This window comes from Triturus cristatus, chromosome 2_2 (genome assembly GCF_964204655.1).
Source record: "Triturus cristatus chromosome 2_2, aTriCri1.1, whole genome shotgun sequence".
In the NCBI taxonomy this organism is placed as follows: domain Eukaryota; kingdom Metazoa; phylum Chordata; class Amphibia; order Caudata; family Salamandridae; genus Triturus; species Triturus cristatus.
In genome coordinates, this window is record NC_140582.1 from 1,193,842,574 (window position 1) to 1,193,864,822 (window position 22,249).

A 22,249-nucleotide genomic window follows, 5' to 3' on the forward strand; every position below is an offset into this window, starting at 1 on the left:
GGCACCCCAAGTAGCTAAGATATTTACTCAACACATAGTGAAGGCCCATGGAGTTCCAAAGATCTTGATTTCTGACAGAGGGGCCCAGTTCATTTCTCGTTTTTGGAGGGCATTTACTAAAAGATTGGGTGTAGACTCACGTTACTCTACCAGTTATCATCCCGAAACGGATGGTCAAACTGAGAGAGTGAATCAGGAGCTAGAACAGTATTTGAGACTTTACCTGTTTGATCAAGAGCGAGAATGGTCAGAGTTAGTGTGGGCCGCTGAATTTGCATACAATAATTCAGTACATAGTTCCACTGGTTTCACCCCCTTTTATCTAAATCAAGGGAGACATCCAAACGTCATGCTAGGTAAAGAAGGGGATTCGGTCCCGGCAGCAGAAAAGCTAGTACAGGAATTACAGAGCTCTTTAATTAAGGCCAAGGAAAATTTAACTAAAGCAAAAGAGTCTTATAAGAGTCAGGCAGACAAAAAGAGAAGAGAGAGTCCAATTTTCACTAAGGGAGAAAAGGTCTGGTTGTCTACACGCCATCTACGATTGAAAGGTCGTAGAAAGTTTCAACCAAGATTTGTGGGACCTTTTAGAGTTGAACGGATGGTAAATCCAGTTGCTGTAAAGATCCAATTACCCTCTAATTTCAAAATCCACCCAGTATTTCATGTGTCACTATTAAAAAAAAGTCCTTCAGATGTTAGGTTAAATTCACCTCCAACTCCCATTCAAGTGGGTTCTTCTGAAGAAGAGTTTGAAATAAATCAAATTTTAGATTCTAAGATTAAAACGAATGAGTTATAATATTTAATTGACTGGAAAGGATATGGTCTTGAGGAAAGGTCATGGGAACCTAGTTCCAATGTTCATGCATCCAGACTAATCCAAAAGTTTCATAAAAAATTTCCTGACAAACCTAAGAGGGGAGGTTCCATTTTGAGAGGGAGTACTGTCAAGAGTCCAATCTCATGTTCAGCTACTAGTTTTAAACACCGAGAAAAGAATGTCATGTATTCCAGAAATAAAAAATATCCGCAATGGAAAAGATCTTACCGATGCAGCAGATTGCTGACTCGAGTCCTCATCAAACAGTGGCAGCATCAGCAAAGCGAGAATTCCAAGATGGCCACCCGCCGCTTAAACAAAGAAATGCGGTCTAGTCTTCAAGCAACAAACAATTCGAAGAGTGCGCGCGGATCCAGCGTTCGTTGCACTTCAACTGAATCACCAGAGGAGACGGCAGTGTCTCAACCCAGCAGCGTTCTGAAGCGAGATTCCAGTCAGAAGATAGTGTCCTTTTCTTGCTATTGAGCATTCGTTTGACCGCCGAGTAAGCAGCTCCAGAGACTAGTGTTCCGTCTTCGACTAAGGTATTTTCTGACTAGCGTCTTCCTGAGAGATACTTCTAAGATCTTCACGAGAGTCGAGCAAATTATGAAGAAGGCGTTTTAGTCAAGACCTAGAGTGAGTAGAAATCTGTAACTTAATTCATAATTCTCGGAGGATAAGAAATAAAGATACAAGGTTGGCTTATTAAGAATATAAGGACAGTACACTTCAATTTCTCTGCGAATATTCCTAGACTGTACAGTTTAATTTCCTGAAAGTTTGCAGCCAAGAATTCAGGTCAATAAAACTTCGAGCTACCTTCTATATATATATAGCAACCAACTTTTGAGGATAAGAACTACTAATTACAAGAACTTAAAAGACTTTTCAAACTCAACTGCATGGCTATATTACCAAGTCATTTCTGGGAAACTCCCCGGAAAATATAATTAGTCATTTTTTCTTCATCTTCTTCGGAATACATAGAGAGAGGCTATTCCTCATAAAATTCACAGGTGAATAATTATTTGACGAATTAAATTAGCAATGTATTTAGAGAAAATCTTGTGAGAGTATTGAAATCTAGTTGGTCCCTATTAATGATATGTACTATCTCTTATAGGTGCATACTGAGAATCCTCCCAGAAAGATTAGAAGAGGATAACAGGACGCACTAGTGAGGAGTCTCTCTTTTATCCCAAACCCCTTTCCCCCCTTGTAATTCTTGAGACTGTAGTTAGTCAGTCTTGGGCGTTTCAGAGAGGGACTGGAGTATTATCATCTGCCAGTTGGAAATCGAATCTCAGGTACCTTTGATCTGACACAAGGACACTGTGTCATGGATATCCTATGTGTGGTTACCATACACTGAACCCTGCACATTTCACAGCCCCCCTACACTTTCTGTAATGCAGGGGGCTTCTGGTTCATTTTCAGGGAAACACTTGTAGCTTGTAGAAAACCTATTGAGTGCTTAATTTTAAAAAATCAGGCAGAAGTAAAATAATAAAAACACAACTAAGTTTTTGTTGCATCTTCCTTGTGCAACCAAATGCAGGAGATTGAAAAGAAATAGATGTTTTTACTTCACAGATTGAAGATCTCCATCAAAGATTCCTGCCCTGTGAAGATTGCCAGTGCACTCTTGAGAAGAAGGCTTCTTTCCTTATTGACCTCTTTCAAAACACAATTAGAGGATCAGAAAAATAGATTGAAGAGATCCAAATTAGAATCTGTCAGAATTCCAGCAGAACTCTTCAGTTGCATAGGTTATTAAGAGATGTTTTTAAGAGACTAATTGATACCCATGTTGTATCTGGAACTAAATAAATCATGATGATCACCAGAGCACAATGTGTCCTATGTTCAGCTAATTCAAACATTATGTGTCCAGAACAGTCTTGTTAAATGTTGAAGGCTACTGCAATCAAGAAACAATCTTGGCTACAGCAATAAGACAAAAGGAGTTCAAAGTAGAAACAAATCCCTCAATAGTCATATTGCAAGAGATAGATATTAAGAAATCTCTTGAAGATTACATAAAATCAATTTATCAAATGACTACAATCCTAATAGAAGTTCAAATGTTACTTATAATATAATATGATCATTTTCTACAATCCCATAACTTTGGAATCTTGCAAACCAGACATTACCCATAGAAATAAACAATTTGTTAGAGCCTTCACCTCTTTTAAAACAGAGGTGGGAGTTATATTTCTGGAGGACTCTCCACAGCACAATAAAGCATTTTATGGATTTTTTCAAAACAATTTCAGATGACTTCTTTTTTTAATTTCAACAAACCTAGAAAAAACTTTCCATCAATGTCTACAAATTGCTTTCTGGATCATACGTTTCTCTATTTGTATGCTGTCTGGATCATACGTTTCTCTATTTGTACGCACCTCTCAAGCCAGGACCAAATCTATCCTCAGATGGAAATTAGATATATCTCTTATCACAAATGCAGTTTTCATCTATTGGCTTTAGAAAATACTCTTATTCAAGGAGTATCAAATCATAATTTGTGGGATAGAAGGCAGAATCACCAAAAATGGAACATAGCAAAAGAAAAAACTGAAAAACTTTTAATTAGAAAGAGAGTTTGTTAATCCTCAGACACTAGAGATGCAAATCTAAAAACACATTGAATATGCACGTAAATTATTGTTTTTGAGTAATAAAACCTGCTATGTAACCAACACTATTACTAACATATCAGATAGTGAGGCAAATTCCATCATTACAGACCATCTTGGATAGAGTAGTCTGAGGAAGACATTTCACTATTAAATCAATTAGAAACTCCGTCTCTAACCTACCGTCTGGCTCTAGATTTAATACACCCATTTTAACAGATAGCAGGAAAGAATACTTACTCATCAGAATGGTAACACTCTTTGTGTCAGACTTATAGCCTCATTAACAGTTATTCAACTATATTCTCATAGGAGAAAGGTAACATCATCCTTTCATTAAGGAATTGTAATATGTTTTCTAAAGAAAGTGTAAGAGCCAACAAATCTAAATGTTTACCACCTACAACCTACTGATTTTACCTTCGAAAATTAATATCTACACTTGAGTATGATGGATTTTTGCCTTGTTTTATTTAGATAAATATTGACTATTTTTCTAACCTGGGATGGACTCATTTTGAGGTGTTTTCACTGTGTTACTGTGTGTGTATGTACAAATGCTTTACACATTGCCTCTGATCTAGACTTGACTGCTTGTGCCAAGTTACCAAGGGGGTGAGCCGGGGTTATTGTAGCTGTGTAATCCCCTTACCCTGACTAGAGTGAGGGTACCTACTTGGACAGGGTGCAAACTACTGCCAAATAGTGACCCTCATTTCTAATAAAGGGTAGGAGCCAACAAATCTGAGTGTGTACCACCCTATAACCTTGAGGAACACAGGCTATCCAAATTAATTGCAATTCAAATAGGTGCAATAATCTCCCAATTTACACATAATGATCAAAATTGATTTTCTGCAGGATGCCAACTGTTTGCAATCATTTTTGATAGAGGCAATAGTTAATTTTTATCTACTAAAGACTCAAGAAGCTCCTAATTTTGTTACAAGTAGAAAATGCATGTGGCCTTGTTCACTGGAGGGTTTTGCTTAAAGTGCTCCAGGAGATTGACTTTTCCAAGCACTAATCTGAATGATAGCTTCCTTATATGAAGACATAACAGCATCACTACTAGAGGTGTGTTTTGTCACAGATGTCTTGTGTAAAAAATAATAAATCAGTATGATAGTAATCACTGTAGTCGATCTCATCTTAATGAGTGTTTTAGCAGATGTTTAAATGTTTGCAAAATGGGTATTATTCTGTGTTCCAGCCTGGTAATACTTTCATTTTATTAGTTTCAGGAACAAAATGGGAATGCACATGCTTTTGTGAAAACAATTTTATTAATTACAAGATTATGGTTAGTTTTGTGCATTTAAGTTAAAATAACGAAGGTGCAAACTTAAATTACTGGGTCTCAGTCTGCTTGCACTGACATTGATTTTAAAGTTGCTTAAGAATATGTTGCTTGTAAGATTGCATGAACACGTTTCCTTTGTGTATATTTTTCTTCTTGGTGTTTTCTTTTCACAAAATAGGCTATTTTCAACTTACAGTGTTGTTTTCTTGTATTGAATAAAATGTATTTACTTTGTGCTTTAAAAGGAAGCTTTATTGGGATGTTCCCATATGTTACACTATTAAAGGTATATTGCCTAGGCCTAATTTATAATGCTTTACCTACTTCTCAAATTCCCTATTAAGAGTTTCAAAATTATTTCTGAATAAGCTAAGTAATATTATGTGTGCAAAATAGGCATCCGAAAATATTACCTATTTTATGTGTCATGTTTTTACCAAGAATCATTGTTTGTTGTAACTATTTCTTCATTTCATACTATGTCAAGAGTGTGTTTTTTCACTGTATGAAACCTATAAAATGTGCCCTTTCTAGGATGCGTGCCGCACTTTCAGCTTCCTTTCTTGAAGGCAACCTCCTCATTGGACTGTTTGCTGAATTGTATGTAGACCCTCCCTTGACCACTAGACTTACAAACTGAGTCGATTCATGCAAGTTCTTTCCAGTACTATATTTTGATTTCAGCTAATTGCCTTATGTTCTGCCCACTCACAATTGGCTTAGTTTTTATGCATCATTGATGCTAATTTGAATCCCATTATCTAACAAATTTTTGTATTCTGTACTAATTCTTACATTTGACTAATCCTTTATGGCTTTTGGTTTGATTTTTGTCCTGCAAAGATTGCTATTCTTTTATTCAAAGGACCACTGACCTATAGGACTCACAATTCTCCAATCCAGTGACTCTCCCTTTAAATTTATTATTGAAATGTGTTGACACCTTCAAGGATGCGTGCCTTCAGGTCCATAATTCAACAGCCTCTGTACTTGTCAGAAAAGTGGTATCTTGAAGTGGAATGTGTTTTAGCATGTCTATATATTCCATCACAATTTCAACTCCTCAATGGCTTCAAAATGTGATGTTTGTGGTCAATGTGTTTTGCAGTGTAATGATGATAAGTAATGTGATGCATGTTACTGGAACATAATGACAGGCACTTCTTGGATTAATTACATTTTGAGCAACTTCAATCAGTTTCTGGAAACAGTTTTCTGATTACTGCATCAGGCACAAAAGCTCCATCACCACTGATTTTGTTCACCATGGCCTTCTCTGATCCTTTCAGCCAATAATATGATATAAAACAGGGTTTCTTTTGATCAACATGCATGGTTCGCCCAGATCGGGTTACATGTGCTCATGTAAGCTGAAAATTATTTAATATTGGATATGTTAATCATACGTTGGAGTCCTGGTGACTACACCTTATGATTTCTGTTTCTTTCAATCAACAGACCACTTCTAAATGCCTCTACCAATCCAACCTAGGTGACTAACTAGGTTGCGCTACAAAAGATGTGAGACATATAATGTTATAAATTGTGAGGAAATCATATGCTGCCTTCGGAAAGTAATAACGAAGTCTTCCTGATAGCTGTGTCTTTAACACTGGTTGTTAGTTCACGGAAGGAAACAGAGAGTATAAGAGTTCACATTCTGTGGCATTCTACTGTGCAGAGCCATAGAGCATTTGATTTCCTTCTTCTTATGATGTACAGTAATAGCTACCTAATCACATCCATACATAACATAAAGTAAGATGGTAAACCTGTACCTCAATTCTGTTGATGTCAGTAAAATTCCAAGTGTGTGAAGTGCTTGAACTTGCAGTTATAGTATAACCTCCTTCACCAACAAGTGGTACTTTAGCTTTAAAGGTGGTTTCAGCCTCAAATCCTATTTCAAATCCATGTTCATGGGTAAATTGTGTCTCAGCAATACATGTTTTATCAATTCTGAAATAAGCAGACAACAACACAGTTAGAGCATGTCATAACAAGAGATTATAGATTTGCAATACATCAGCATGGAAGGGAATTTGAGGTCAGACCCAGAACCATCCACGCTAGAGCAGACAAAAAGAAATTGTGCTGCTAAATTTGAGCCGGTAGTTACAGGTGGGGGCAGCCTATCAGCATTCCGTTTTGGGGATTGACACCAATTTTTCCTCATCAGACTTTAACCCCTTCCCCGCTCATGACGGAACCGTTCCGTCATGAGCCACGGTTGCGCTGTGCTCATGACGGAACGGTTCCGTCATGACAATCCTGTTGGCGGCCGCTCCGCCTGCGCGGCGCTGTTTCCCCGCCTGTGCGGGGCGACAACGCAAATGGGCGGAGTCATGACGGAACCGTTCCGTCATGAGCACAGCTCAACTGTGGCTCATGACGGAGCGGCTCCGTCATGAGCACAGGCCCACCGCGCTGCCCCCCTGCCCCCCCCAGCGCTGCAACGGAATGTCCCCAGCAGCGAAGGGGTTAACCCAGAGCAAGATGGTGAAAAACACAAAAAGGGGAAGGAGGAAAACAGTAACAAACCTTGCAAGCAGGGATCAAAAGGAAGCTGCACAAGGAGAGCAAGGGGCAGGGATGCTCTGTTAGTGGGTTAAGGAGGCATGAGGTGAATCAAGACTGGCTTTGGGATTCTGAGCAAAGCTTTGGGCGTTGGCACTTGTTATTTTACAGATTAAGCATTGCCAAGCAGCGACACATGGGGCTCGCCTGTAAAACCTTATTAGGCATAATATGGTCCAGATAATGCACGTACAAAACACATTTGTTTATGTATTTCAGAGTGCACAAGTACTCATGTCAGTGCCACGAAGGATCTCTGTACCCTGCTCCAAAATGCATTCACATTCCTCTACAAGCCGGACAGGCTAAGTGTGAGACTTAATTATCACACAGTTTTACCCACGAGGCTGAGACTTGTCGATGTCAGCTATTTATTAGTTTATGTGTAGTATCCTGTTCATGTACTTATCCTGTTGCTTTCTCCCTAGTTGCTCAGCCAGTGTGAATTCGTTGTGTGGAATGTTGGTGTGGCGATGATGAATGGAATGTTTGGGTGCCTGTGAAGTTTGGTGTGACAGTTCGAGTATGGGCTGAGCAGCAGGCAGGTGGCTGCTCCTGGTGGGGCTCCTCTTCATGAACTTAATAACCTAGAACAAAGACTAAATCAGGGGTCTCCAACGAGTAGCTCGGGAGCTACTGGTAGCTCGCCAGTACCTTCAAAGTAGCTCTCAGAGGAGAAGTCAAGCCCAGAATCAAAATTCATAGAGTAGATGCCTATAAAAGAAGGCTGCACTGCTCATCTCAAGACCCTTAGCGTGATAGCCAGCCAAACCTAGGGCAGTAACTCATACTAACACTCAAAAACACACTGTATTGGCCTATAGGGCCTGCCACTTGACAGTCTGTATCCAACCTCAATATAACTAAGCCACAAGGAGATTGACCAGGTTGTAGACCCTGCTTTATCAGTCACAACATGTGTGTGAGCGGTGAACCATAAAAGAGGTATGGCAGTACTAGCCTGAGCAGTAATCAGTGCTGACCCATCAAAGTGTAGGACTGCAGGAGTCAGAGTGAAAATGTGTCAGTTGAATACATGATCGGCTTAAGACCTGAGGAGAACATGGTATGAAGCAGACCATAGAATATTAGGAGACTCGTCAGCATTTAATGTGTGTCCATAATAAACACTATTGCTTCCTGAAAGCTACGCCTGGTGACAAGGACCACCAAATGTGTACGGTAGCCCCCATCATAAGGGTGTTATCTCTGACATAATTGGGCCGGTTCCTGGCATAATAGTGCCAATGACGCGCTCTTTGAGACCTGTTGGTCTAACACTTGAATCACTCACCTGCCGTCCACGTACTACGCCGCCGTGAGGGGAACGGCCAACGCGAACCACAAGAACTACAACTCCCAGCATCCCCAGCTCACGGCGCTTGTCGGTGACGGCGCTTGGTGCGCCGGAACACTCTTAAGGCCGCCAGGTGGCCCCGCAGCGCGGGACGCGTTCTTTGAGACCTGTTGGTCTAACACTTGAATCACTCACCTGCCGTGAGGGGAACGGCCATCGCAGGGGGATCGCACTGTTGTGACACTTGACGAGTGCTATATCTGCTTGAGCCCCCTTGCCTGTGGATTGCTGTTTCCTGGAGTCGTTTTGTTCGTTGTGTAGTGCTAACATCCTCAAGTTGTTTGAGATTTTATGCCCCAGGCCTATTTGTGATATTTCTTTACTTGTGCCAATTGCCTATCTTAGGTACTCGCTGTATACGTAGAACACGTATGATAAAAAGCGAGTTCGTCTGAGGGCCGTCAGAGGGTGAAAGGAGGTGGGGCTGACCCACTCCTTTGGATCTTTAACTTTAATTATTATCTTGGTCACCTAAGTAATACTACACTATCATTTTACATTGGAGGTGTCAATAGAAAGGTTTCAACTATACTGTAAATAATGAATACTAGGCCCAGTATGAGCAGGAAATCGTCGGTGGGGGGATCTGTTAGAGGGACTCTATGATAAAAAGCGAGTTCGTCTGAGGGCCGTCAGAGGGTGAAAGGAGGTGGGGCTGACCCACTCCTTTGGATCTTTAACTTTAATTATTATCTTGGTCACCTAAGTAATACTACACTATCATTTTACATTGGAGGTGTCAATTGAAAGGTTTCAACTATACTGTAAATAATGAATACTAGGCCCAGTATGAGCAGGAAATCGTCGGTGGGGGGATCTGTTAGAGGGACTCTAGATCAGTTCATCACAAGGGCTGCCTCAATGTTAGAACGCGAAATTGTACACACTGAGCGGCGTTTATCCTCTGAATTACAGAGGAAACGCTCCTCTCTGCGGGCTATCCAGTTAGCAACAACCCCATCCCATTATAATAAATATACAGAACAAACAAATGACATAGGTATCCCCCCACAATTGCAAGATCTATCAGATTCGCAATTAAGAACTAAGGAATCTATCACTATAGACGATAGCACAGGATCGCAAACTGAACCCACATTGAGGAGCAGTTACCGACGCCAGTGAGTAAGCCTATCACAAAGAAGAATAGTATAGGAAAAATACAAGGTTCAGGATCCGGCCTTCCAATAAAAAGAAAGCGTGGTGCAAACAAGCAAAAAGGAGGTCGTACTAAAACCCCAAACATTACCACGAGCCCCACGAGAACTAAAGACTCAGTAGAACGTAAGTCTGAATTAGATAGTCTGTCAGCACACTTTCATCAAGACCTAATGAGGAATATAGAACAATTAGTTAAGTCTTAATTATTACCACTTGTTGAAAGGGTAAAGAGAATGGCTGAGCAATTGGGGTCTATTCAAAATACTGGTACGGCTAATACAAATTTATTGAGGGAAATATCAGCTAAAAGGTGTATCTCGAATCCTCCTGGCCCGGCATCGGTGCCAGTGTCGAAATCGATTAATTCTGAAAATGGCGCGAAGCCGTCATCCCCTTCTAATGGAAACAGCTTGGCTACACAGACTAAGAATATGGTCCCTAGGGAGGCAAGAGATAGTGGGGCTCCAAATAGGCAAAATTACAAGCATAGTAAAACTGGTGGGAGAGCCTATATAGATAAAAACCTAAAAGGATCCCCTCAGCATATAGATCTTCCACCAGAGGCAGAACCTTATGTTATTGTACTCACTGGGGTACCAGAGCTATCATTGGAGAATTATGAAGGTCACCAGACTCTCAAGAACAAGGTTATGCACTGGCCAAGAGTGAAAAGGCCATTACCCCCCAATTTAGATGGAGAAATTCTACATGTTAGAAGGCTAGGCTGGGTGGGACGAAGACCAAAGAATGTACAGGGGATATCATTATTATTAATTTTAGGGATTACAGGGGATAAATCACATCAGAGATTGGTACCCAGAGGGCTATGAGGGAGGTATATCCACTCATGATTTAAGTTATTTCTACCCAAAGACCTTAGTAGGAAATCCTGTGAGTTCAACACATTCAAACATCCGGACAATGGTAGGCCCCACGTTTAATATTGCCACCTCCGATCGCTTCGCCTCTCTTTCTGGACTGGAGGGGGTAGATTGACTCTCTACCCTATCTCCCAGCAATCACATTCCTACGGAGAAACAACTGATAGAAGGAATTGGATTAGTGTCCTGAAATATAGCTGGCCTGTCCTCCAAATTTGACAATCATGAATGGAGGGAATACATAACTAGGTTTCATGTTAGTTGCCTACCGGAAACGTGGGCGGTAGACCATGACCCTTTTCAGTTAGAAGGGTACGGGTGTTTTACCGTCCCCGCACAGAAATTAGCATCAGGTAGAGCAAAAGGAGGACCTATTATTTATATGGACCTGCAAATGGAAGGAGTATGTACTAATTTGAATTGGAACTCTAACTACTTTCAAGCTTTAAGACTTCAAATAAATAGATTAAGCATTATTCTTATCAACTTCTATAATGCCATAGCTTCGAGCAGGGAAGGTTCCATATCACGCGATTTATATAGTCACTTGACTGCTGAGATGGAGTAAATCAACAGTGGCCCCCTGTATAGTTCTAGTGGGCGATTTAAATTGCCATTTGTGTCCAAACCTAAAACCTAGTATGGGTGATTGGTCTGGGTGCACTGTGACAAAGGGATTGCACCTTGAACACACCGAGGAGGGGAGGGAACTAGAGAAAATTATGAAAATCCACTCACTAAAACACACACTTGATTTGGTGGGTGTAGAAGAAGGTATTGGGGTTACCCCAACATTCAAGGGGAGAGGGTGTAGCTCCATTATAGACTTCATACTAGTTTCCAACCTATTCCGGGATTGGATAAAAGGGGCTACTATTGATTGGAACATATTTAGTGACCATAATCCAGTCACATTATGGATAAAAAATTGGTCCACCCATAAAGTAACAAGAAGTGTGCAGAAACGTAGTTTAGAAAAGGTAACGGATCAGGGGAGGCGTCTAAGGTGGTCCAGAATTGACGGAGATGCTTTTTATAAGCTCTTAATCGAGAAAGGTGAAAAAGAGATACAGATCTGTACCGATCCCCTGATAGATGGCTTGGCCGTGACTAAAGCATTTGAAATAATGGCCAGCTTAATAGACAGGCTGTTAAAATCTACCCAGCCCTGGAAACAAAATACTGTGCTGAGATGGTTTAACAAAGACTGCTCACGGGCGCAGAAAGATCTTAAAGAAAGTCTGAAATTGAGACCAAGAGACAAGCTACGAATAGCACAGTGTAGGATTGCCTATAAAAAGGCTATCAAATTTGCCCTACAGCTCCAAACTTGGGAAGATTTAAGGGTAGCAGCGGAAAGGAGGGACTTAAGTACCTTCTGGAAAATTATAAATAATCCCTGTTTCCAGGATATTGCAGCCCCGGTAATCGGCACATCTATGCCCCCCCGAGCGCTGGTTTAATCATTTTAAAAGTTTATATAACTATTCAACTGAGAACTCTCAGGCCGAAGAGGAGATGTGTCCTTGGAGGGCAGCGACCGAATTTACTCTTGGAGAAGTTACAGCGGGCATCCAGGGGTTAACACACAATAAGGCACCAGGTCCAGATGGGATTCCCCCAGACCTTTTTTTATATAAAATAGAATTTTGGGCTTCTATACTGACACGTGTAATTAATGTAGCTATTGCCGTAGGCATGCCACGTTCATGGTCATCAGCCACTATAGTGCCAATTTTTAAAAAAGGCAAAAAGGACGACCCGCAGTGTTACCGTCCCAAATCTTTAATTGATGTGACAGCAAAAGTTTTAGGTAGAGTAATATTAAACCGTCTGTTAGACTGGGCTGAAGAACACCATATAATTTCAGATTTTCAATATGGATTTAGGACTGGCAGATCAACTACAGACCAGTGCCTGAATCTTTATTTAGTAGTGGCCAAATATACTATAGCTTGTGATCAAGCAGTATATCTGGGGTTTATCGATCTCTCGGCCGCATTTGATCACGTGAATAGAGAAAAATTATGGGGCCTCATGATTAGATTAGGAGTAGATCCAGGCCTAGTAAACATTATGAGAGCACTCCATTGGAATACCTCCGCCAAAGTACACTTTAATTTGGCTGGAGATACAACTGCATCTTTCTGTTGTACCAGTGGAGTAAGACAGGGCTGTATATTGGCCCCGTTCTTGTTCTCTCTGTATATTAATGAATTGGAACAGACACTGTGCAAGTTGAATGCAGACACTCCAAGGGTGGGTGTTCGTTCAATCCCAGTGCTGTTGTACGCAGACGATGCGGTCCTATTGGCACGTACACCGAAAGGTCTGCAGTGTCTAATAGACGGTTTTGTTGATTTTATGGACACATTAGACCTGTCAGCTAATTTAACCAAGTCCTATGTCTTGCTAGCAGGAACAAAACCCTGTAAAAAATGTACTTACCGAATAGGCACACACATATTAGAACAAGTGAAAACTTTCTCCTACCTGGGTCTTTTATTTGATGGGCTTTCAAATTTAAAATTTTTAATTGAAGAACGGAGCACCAAATTGGTTTTGTCATCAGGGGCTATAATGAATTATGGACTAAGGTTGAGCTGGTGGTCACCAGAGCAGGTCATGCACCTGTATGGCTCCATTTGCTGCTCCAAAGTAATGTACGGAGCAGAAGTTTGGGGCTTCGCCGGGACTCGGCAAATACAGGTTGAGGAAAATACATTTTTGCGTAAAATACTTAAAACCCCTCAGAGTTCCCCGGCCCATATCATTCATGCCGAACTAGGGAGGTCATACATTGAGGACCTGATCAAGGCCAGACCTATTATGGCTTGGCTTAGGATCTGGTCTAACACTGATGCAGATCTGAGCAGGCAAATCATCAGAGACTGCATCAGCAGGGACAAAGGGATGTGTATCCCGTGGCTTAGATATGTAAAAACCACCTTGGAGTGAATAGAATGTATAGACCTTTTCACCAACCCTACTATAATCGTTCCCCAAGATAAGAATAGAATTAAGAGTTTGCTCCTGGCAAAAGCTGCTGAGTGCAGAGCCTATATTGAAGGTAGGAAGCCTATAGTCCGCGCTTATAGCTTGGTAAAAACAATAGAGGGCATGGAACCATACCTTACTCTCATTCATAATGCACAAAACAGGTTTCTGTTCACTCGTTTTAGGCTCAACCTTATACACCATCTACTAGCGGACCCTTCTGGTTACACCACTACAGTTGAGCAGAAAGGTACCTGCGGCTGTGGTAACAAATCTCCGCAGGACACCCTTCATTTTGTATTGTTATGCCCTTTTTACTCTTTCCCCAGGCGTCGCTATCTACTAAAGAATATGAAAAAATGGCAAGTTTAGACAAGTTAAGGTTGCCTTATTACATTTACAAAGGGCTGAGGATCCACTGACCCTTGCATGTATAACAAACTTTTTAAAGGTTGCATTTAGACTAAGAAATACTAGAGGGCAGTTTGGATTAAAAAATGGCTGAAGGTATTTAACTAAAATGTCTTATCCTGCAAATGAACTGAACTGAATGTGGATAATATTGCCTCATTTGCATTTGTGTGGTATTTTTATGTATTTTGTTAAAGATATGGCACCTGCACTTTAGGAATTGTTACGTACCCTTATGTACCAACATTTTTTTTTTTTAGTGTTGGATGCAATATCTCCTGATTATCCTATAATGCCTTGTTGTTTTTAGCCCTCCAATCATGCTAAATGACTACTTTATGGATTTTGAATATTCTATAAATGTATTCTAATTTTTTTTAACTTTTTGTATTTGTATGAACCAGAAATGATAATGTAGTTGTAAGATTGTTTTTAAAAAGTATGTTTTCATGGTGAGATTTATTGCACCGAATAAAGCTGATTAAAATTGAAAATTGAATTAGTGCCAATGACATAATAATGATCATCCTTTACTATTTTGGGTAATTTTGATCTTGTTCTGGTATACTGGCAGCCATCATTTACATACTAGGAACATGACTGGCCTACATTTACCTATTCCTGGCATAATAATGGTCATGACTGATATATGGTCTCTGGGTGTCTTCTGGAAAATTGAGTTTGTTTGCCCACAGTGAAAAGTGGTATTTGATACTAAAATGTGCATTTTAAGAAAATGATGAATTATATATTTCCTGGCTCACCTCCATACTGACCTCAAAGCACAAGTTAGGATTGGGCTGGGTGGTGAGGTATCTGGAGCAGTAAATATCGGTAGGGGGGTTAGGCAGGGGTGCGTTTTAGCACCCCTGCTGTTTATTATCTATATCATTGGCATAGCAAAGGCCCTAAAACAAGTAACTAAAGATGTGCCTAACATTCAGGGGTACCCCTTTGCTGTCCTTTTATATGCAGATGATGCGGTCCTTATGGGCCGCACCCCAAACGCCCTCCGTCTGCTTGTGGAGACTTTTGTAGACCATATGGAGGGCTTGGATCTGCGCGTTAATTTTATAAAATCTTTTATTATGTCCTGTGGGCCAGGGAAACGGAAGCTCAATACCATACATATAGGGTCAGATAAATTAGACTCTGTAAATGTTTTTCCATATTTAGGGTTAGTTTTCGCTGCGAACGGCTCATGGAGTGGGCATTTAGCCCACGCCATGAACAAGTTCTCGAAAGCTACCAATTCAATATTGAGCCTCCCCCGTCCAAAGAAATTAGGCCCTACCAAAGCCATTTTAAAAAATGTTAGATCACAGTGCATACCTGTAGCTACTTATGGGGCCGAGGTCTGGGGCTCAGGAAAAAGTCCCGGCATCAAGCGGGAAGAGAGCCGTTTCTCCAGGAATTACTGGGCGCCCCAATCTCATCCTCTGATTTTATTTGCCATAGAGAGTTAAACCTCCCCCATGTCTGTGACTTTATTAGATCCAGACCAGCTCTATTCTAGTTGAGGATTTGGAGGAATGATTCAGCCTCCTTAACTCAAGACATAATTAAAGATTGTCTCAAATGCGACCACGGCCTATCAATTCCCTGGGTCGTCGGAGTCCAAAAAACACTGAGATCTGTGAATAGGGGCGATCTTTTCTCCGACCCAGCCAGAATCGAACCCAAAGATAAAGTAGAGGTCAAACAAGCACTTTATGCACTTTTTGATACAGAGAGAATGGCAAGGGAAATACTCAAACCCACTATTGTTAGATACATGGAGAATGATTTGTGCAAGCAATCACTCCCACTCTATCCAATTGGTAAAGGTCCTTGCTATTTCGACTAAGGGCAGGTTCCTTAAAACCTTTGCTGGGTTTTCCACTGGGCTACCATCATTCAACAGAATATAATCCATGCCCGTGTGATGGAATCAGCACACGGAACGAATTGCACTTTCTATTTTTTTGTAAATTTTACTTAAAATATATTAATTGGTTTTTAACACCCTATTTTAGGAAACGAAGACCCCTCTCATTAGGGGAGTCCTGTCAAATGTTACTTTCCCTGGATACGGACGAACTAATTTTCCGCACTAGCACTTTTCTGAGACTTATAATACGTGTACGTAAAATGATGGAAAATCCTTGAACAACAGCTGTGTTGCCTTTTTACTAATCTTAAATTGTATTTTGGAATACTGTGTAAATTTGCTTTTTTGTGTGTACTTTTATGGATTTTATGAAATTCGAATAAAGGTCTTTTGAATTGAATTGAATTGAATGATAATTCAAGCTGAGCTGGGGAGACCTACTGCTGTACTTCTGTCCCTTGTCCAGTAGGGCATGTCAAGATTTGATTGTTCGTTCATAAGTCAGATGGAGGCATTTTATATTGATGAACGTTTCCCCGGCATTTCTGCTGGTAACTGCACCAATACTCGGGTTGTAACTACTGATAATCCTACTTAGGATGGTCATAGTGTACTGTAGACACTATTTTATGGTTATAAAATGTGCTATTAGCTAAGGAAGACTTTCCTTGAGCAGAAGTAGCTCTCACTACAGAAAAGGTTGGAGACCCCTGGACTAAATAAACCTACTTGAAATACATCACTGCTACTGGACTTCATTACAACATTCGGGCGACGATTTGACAAAAGAACCTATGTGACTAAGCTGAAGGAGTCAGTTCTACAGAAATAAACGAAGATTCCAGACTGCAAACAATTTCCCCCTGAAGAAACTACACAGCATGCCTTGAACCCCTTCAGCCCCACCAGTGTCCTTCACACCGGATGGCCCCGGCCAGGCCGTGCTTCTATTTACATGGTTTGGGTTCCATGTGTGAGGTGACAAGCTTTGGTGTGCTGTGCATCACCAGCCAAGCTATGTTTTGCTTATAGAGCCTGGTTCTGGTGGCAAGAAAAAGGATTCTACCTCAACGTACAGGTCTCACCCAGGGCGTGTCAGCATTTGCTGTGGCATTTACAAGTTTAAATGGGAGGCATTTTTTCTTCTTTCATTGATGTCATGTGTGGTCCCTGGTTTGTCCAACTTTTATGGCACTGCGGTAACCCAGAAGCGGTATGTACTTTTCGAGCATCCCATGTAAGCTGGTTGTGGGATCTACAACATACTGGGATTTTTGCATGTTTGGAGAACTGTGCAGTTGTTGTGCCAGTAATCACAGGGAGGAATCAGGCAATGGTTTATGATTGTGTATTTATTTGGTTACACATTACAAGCATGCATCTGCGTATAATTACGGGCCCACGAGGAGCGGCGATCCAACTCTCGCCGGCTACGCTCTCCCCTCTGTCTCATCCCCCTTCACGTCACGGAGCGGCCTGCCCTGATAGGACGAGGCGTCACGTGACATAAAGGGCAACGAGACAACAGGGTACTGCGTCTCTATGATCACAGAACAACTAGCATGTACAACATCTCCCTCCTCAACAATATAAACAGCAAAACATTGTTCATGTCATAACAAAATCTTCAAAGCGCTTGGGCGCCCTAACAAGTCTAGTAGGCCTACTGGGAGTAACAAACCGAGGGCGTCCCTCAGAGCATGAACTGCTACTACTTCGGTTAGAGTCCTGGGTACCCTGGTTGCCAGCGCGCTCTTGTATGGACTTCGTTCCACCCCGCCCACCGGCTTCACAAGCCTCAAATCGCACCTCTTCACGATTGGCAGCTTCGCATTTACTAGCTTTATCTATGGTCGAGGTGTCCACACATCCTTTATCCTCCCACACACTCCTGTCTGCAACCTCATTCTACTGCCAATCTAGTACACTATCGTCATTCCTGGCACCACTCGCACGACTTCTATTCAAAATGATGTCTTCCTGGCCAGCTTTGAGCTTGACAATGTCATCTTTGCTTCGCCATCCTCCACCTTCCAAGCACACTGCCCCTTTTGTAACCCCCTGCACACGCACGGGGGTTTGAAAGACTGACTCCCCCTTCATCACCTTATGCGGCTTCTTTACTAGCACCCAATCTCCCTGTTCCACGTCCTTTGCTGTAGCTTTATTCACCATATCGGCGTATCGCTTGGCGCTCTCCTGTTTGGCCATAATACGCTCCCTGACTCTTAGCGTCTCCTCTTGCACGACCTCCGTGTCCTCTCTGACATCATACCATTTGTTGTACTTGGGAGTAAGCTCGCTGGTACACCTCCTCCCCCTCATCAGATAGAAAGGTGTGTGGCCTGTAACTGCATTCGGGGTGTTATGGTAAGTGTGCACCTTGTCCGCAAGAAACGCCTTGACATCCAAATTGGACGCAACGGCCAGCTGGATCCCCTCTTTAAGAAACCTGTTCATCCTCTCCACCTGCCCGTTACTCTTCGGACTGTACAACGGGGTTTTCTCCTGCTTGATCCTCGATTTTGCCAGAAAATCCGTCATCTTCCTGGATACGCGCTGTGTGCCTTTGTCGGAAACCATGACCTTCGGTTGCCCTTCTAATGCGAAGACTTTCCGAAGCACCTGAATCACCCGGTCAGTGGTAACTTCCCGGACAAACTTGTAATGTATCCACTTGGAGTAGTAGTCGGTGATCACAATGAGAAATCTGCAATCCTCCGGCAGCAACGTGAACGGACCCGCGAAGTCGATAGCAACCTTGCTCCATGGGCCAACCGGTATGTCTACCCTCTGCAGTTCCCCTTTGCTGGTCTTCCAATGCTTGTCCGCCTTCAGACACTGCTCGCACCGGTCCACGAAGTCGCAGACGTTGCTGTTCATCCCCGGCCACCAGTAGTAAATTTTCAGCAGATTCTTGGTCGCGGTGCTGCCAGGGTGACCCTTGTGAGCTATCTTGATCAGTTTTCCCCTTAGGCCTTCCGGGGGAACGAACAACTCGTGCCTTTTCAAGAATCCACCCTCAAGAGTGAGTTCCGCGCTCACCTGCTGGAAACACCTAAGCGAACCTTGTAAATTCTGAACAGGAGGCCAGCGGGATGTCAAGTGATCCATCACTGTACGAAGAACCATGTCCTTTTCCTGAGAAGCGAGCCACTCCTCCTCTGAGATGGAACCCTCGCACATAGATGTTGCATCCACCAGAGCTACCACGCACTCCGCATCATCGAGGGACACGTCATCTTCCACCGTCACCGGCAAGCGGGACAGGCAGTCCGCTCTGCAGTTGAGGCCACCTTTGATGTGCCGGATCGTGAAGTGATACTCTTGCAGCTTGGATAGTAGACGCAGCAGCCGCGAGCTAGCCTTCCCATTGCCACGGCCTTCGCCGGCCATCATGTAAATCAGGGGTTTGTGATCCGTGACGATTTCGAACACCTTGCCCCACAAGTAATTCTTTAGCTTCCCCACCACCCATATACAAGCGAGCATCTCACGCTCGATGGTGCTGTAGTGTTTCTCGGCTTCGCTTAAGGAGCGGGATATGAAGGCGATGGTGTTCTCTTTCTTCCCTTGAAACTGACAGAAAACCGCTCCAATACCCTTAGCGCTGGCGTCGACAGTGACCACATTCCGCAAGTCCTTGTTGTAAGGTTGCAGCACCGGTGCCATCGCAATGGCCCGCTTGATGGCCTCGAACGCCGCGTCCTGCTCCGCAGTCCAGACGTACTTCACATTCTTCCTCAGCAACGACCTCAGTGGTTCCACAGTGGTCGCGTATCCCTGCAGAAACTTCGAGCAGTACTCGCTGAGCCCCAGGAAGGACCGCAGGGCGTCTTTATCACCAGGACATGGAGCTTCTCTGATCGCTTTCATCAGGTCATCCTTGGGTGCAATGCCATCCGGGGTCAGGACATGCCCTAAGTATTCGATCTTGGTCTCCATAAATTTGCACTTGTCTTTGGAGACTGTCATCCCCTTCTCGCGCAAGATCTCCAATACCTTGCCCAACACTTAAAGGTGCTCCGCTCCATCCTTAGTGTGTATCAAGATATCATCCTGGAACGCTTCGACCCCCTCCATGTCACAGAATAGCAGATCCATCAACTTCTGAAATACCCCCGATGCCGAGGCGAGTCCGAAAGGCAACCGGACGTACCTGTATGCCCCGAAAGGAGTGACGAACGTGGTCAGTTTCTTGGATCCTTCAGTGAGGCACACCTGGTGGTACGCAGATTTCAGATCTATCAGGGTAAAGTACCGGGACCCTGACGTAGACGCCAAAATGTCTTGAATGTTGGGCAGCGGGTGACAATTGACCAGGATATTCTTATTGAGGGATCGCAGGTCCACACATAAACGGATGTCTCCAGTCTTCTTCTTCTTGGACACGACAATCGCGGACACCCATTCTGAAGCACCCGCTTCTTCTATCACTCCTTCATTTTTCAACTTGTCCAGCACGGCCTTGAGCTCCGTCCTGACTGAGAGAGGCACGGTCCTGACTTTGTGTTTAATCGGCACAGCCCCTTCCTTCAGCTGTATGTCGTGTACGAAGCCTTTTACACATCCTACTTCATTTACGAAGACTGAACTAAATTTGTCAATGACTCCGGACAACCCACCCGGCTCATCTTCTGCCTGAATAGAGTTGACCCAGCCCGCCCGCAGGACTATGGGATCTGCCGCCCCCGGGATTAACATCACTCCCAACTTCGCCAGATCCTTCCATCCCACAAGGCTCCTCCCTTTCTCGGCCACGTAAATTTTTGTTGTGATTGCCCTCCCCTTGAAAGTGAGAGTGTCAGAAAAATATCCTTTCATCACTATGTCCTGCTCCCCAAATGCTTTCGGATTCACATCCGTCAGACGCAACTGCACATCATGCCATTTCGCATCAAACGTTGTGTCAGAAATTAAGGTAATTGGGGAACCTGAATCAGCTGTAAACAGCAGCTCTACAGTGCCGATCATGACGGAGCCTATGGGTCCCTTCACTCGCCCATCTTCCGCATCAATAGCACGATATCCGCATTCGCTTCGAAATCACCTTCGCTTACAGAACTCACTTTCACACTGCTACCAGACTTCCTGGTCTTACACACAGCAGCGAAATGACCCAACCTTTTGCACTTTGTACACTTCCTACCAAGCGCAGGGTAAGCCTTGCTGTCCGCCAAATGATCCAGTGCCCCGCACCTAAAGCAAGCGAGCGGCTCCCTACCCGCCCCCTTATCACTCGCCCCTTTTTCGGGAGGCTTCTGGGCAGACCTACTCCTGTCCTGCACATAAAACACACTGGCAGCATGGCTAGTGCTAGCAAGTTCCTTTGTGGACACCATAGACCTCTCGATGGCCTTCGCAATCGCCACCACCTCCTGCAGCGTTGGATTCCGGCACGTCAGCAGCCTTTCCTGCACCTTTTTAGAATGGCAGTAGAACACCACCTGGTCCCTGATGTAGGTATCAGTCATGCCCGCAAATTCACAGTCCTGGGCCAGGACGCGCAAGCAGGCAATATATTCCTCTATAGTCTCTCCCTCTTCCTGCTTCCGAAGAGCAAACTTGTGGCGCCCCACCATAATGTTAGTTTCTTCAGAATATTGCAGCTCCAGCCTCTTCACCGCCTCCTGGTACTCAGTGAGCTGACCGGAACTCCCAGGCGGGTTCACGTACACGGGCAAACTGTCGAAGACTTCTTGACCAGCCTTCCCCAGCAGACCGAACAAAAGCGCCTTTTTGCGCTCCGCAGCATACCCTGCGCCATCAATGGAAACAATATAGTTCTCAAAGGCCCTCAACCAGCTCTTCCACTTCATGCACGGCTTGCCGGGAACCTCCAGGAAGAGAGGCGGGACACAGATATTGCTGTTGTGCGCCACAGCGAACGAAGCACACTCCACACAGTCGTGGCATGGGAGGCAGGCACCCCAATGCAGCAGCAGCACCTCAGGACAGGCTTGACCCCACCACGACAGAGAGGCACTAGACAGGGCTCGAGCACCCCCAGGCGAGACCCCTCAGAAACCGAAAGTACCTGGTCTTCAGGGCTCATGGAGGCTGCAATCAGGTCAACGAGGCTGGAGGTGGGGGGGAAACACCAGCACAGCATGGCTCCAGGGGCAGCACCGCCAGTCAGGAGCACGTGGCAGGAGGAGGAATCACTCGGCCGGAACGGCCGAAGGCACGCGGACAATGCAGGCACCGTGGAATGCAGGGAGGGG

At 43.5% G+C, this 22,249-nt stretch overlaps 1 protein-coding gene across 1 annotated transcript in view; it reads right to left on the minus strand.

Moving 5' to 3' along the window:
* The window catches only part of LOC146863369 (uncharacterized), a 179,959-nt gene that overhangs the window by 11,130 nt on the left and 146,580 nt on the right, over positions 1-22,249 (minus strand). The window contains exon 4 of the mRNA XM_085642800.1: positions 6,550-6,730. Within this exon, the coding sequence (XP_085498926.1) occupies positions 6,550-6,730 (181 nt within the window). The remainder of the gene's footprint in view (positions 1-6,549; positions 6,731-22,249) is intronic.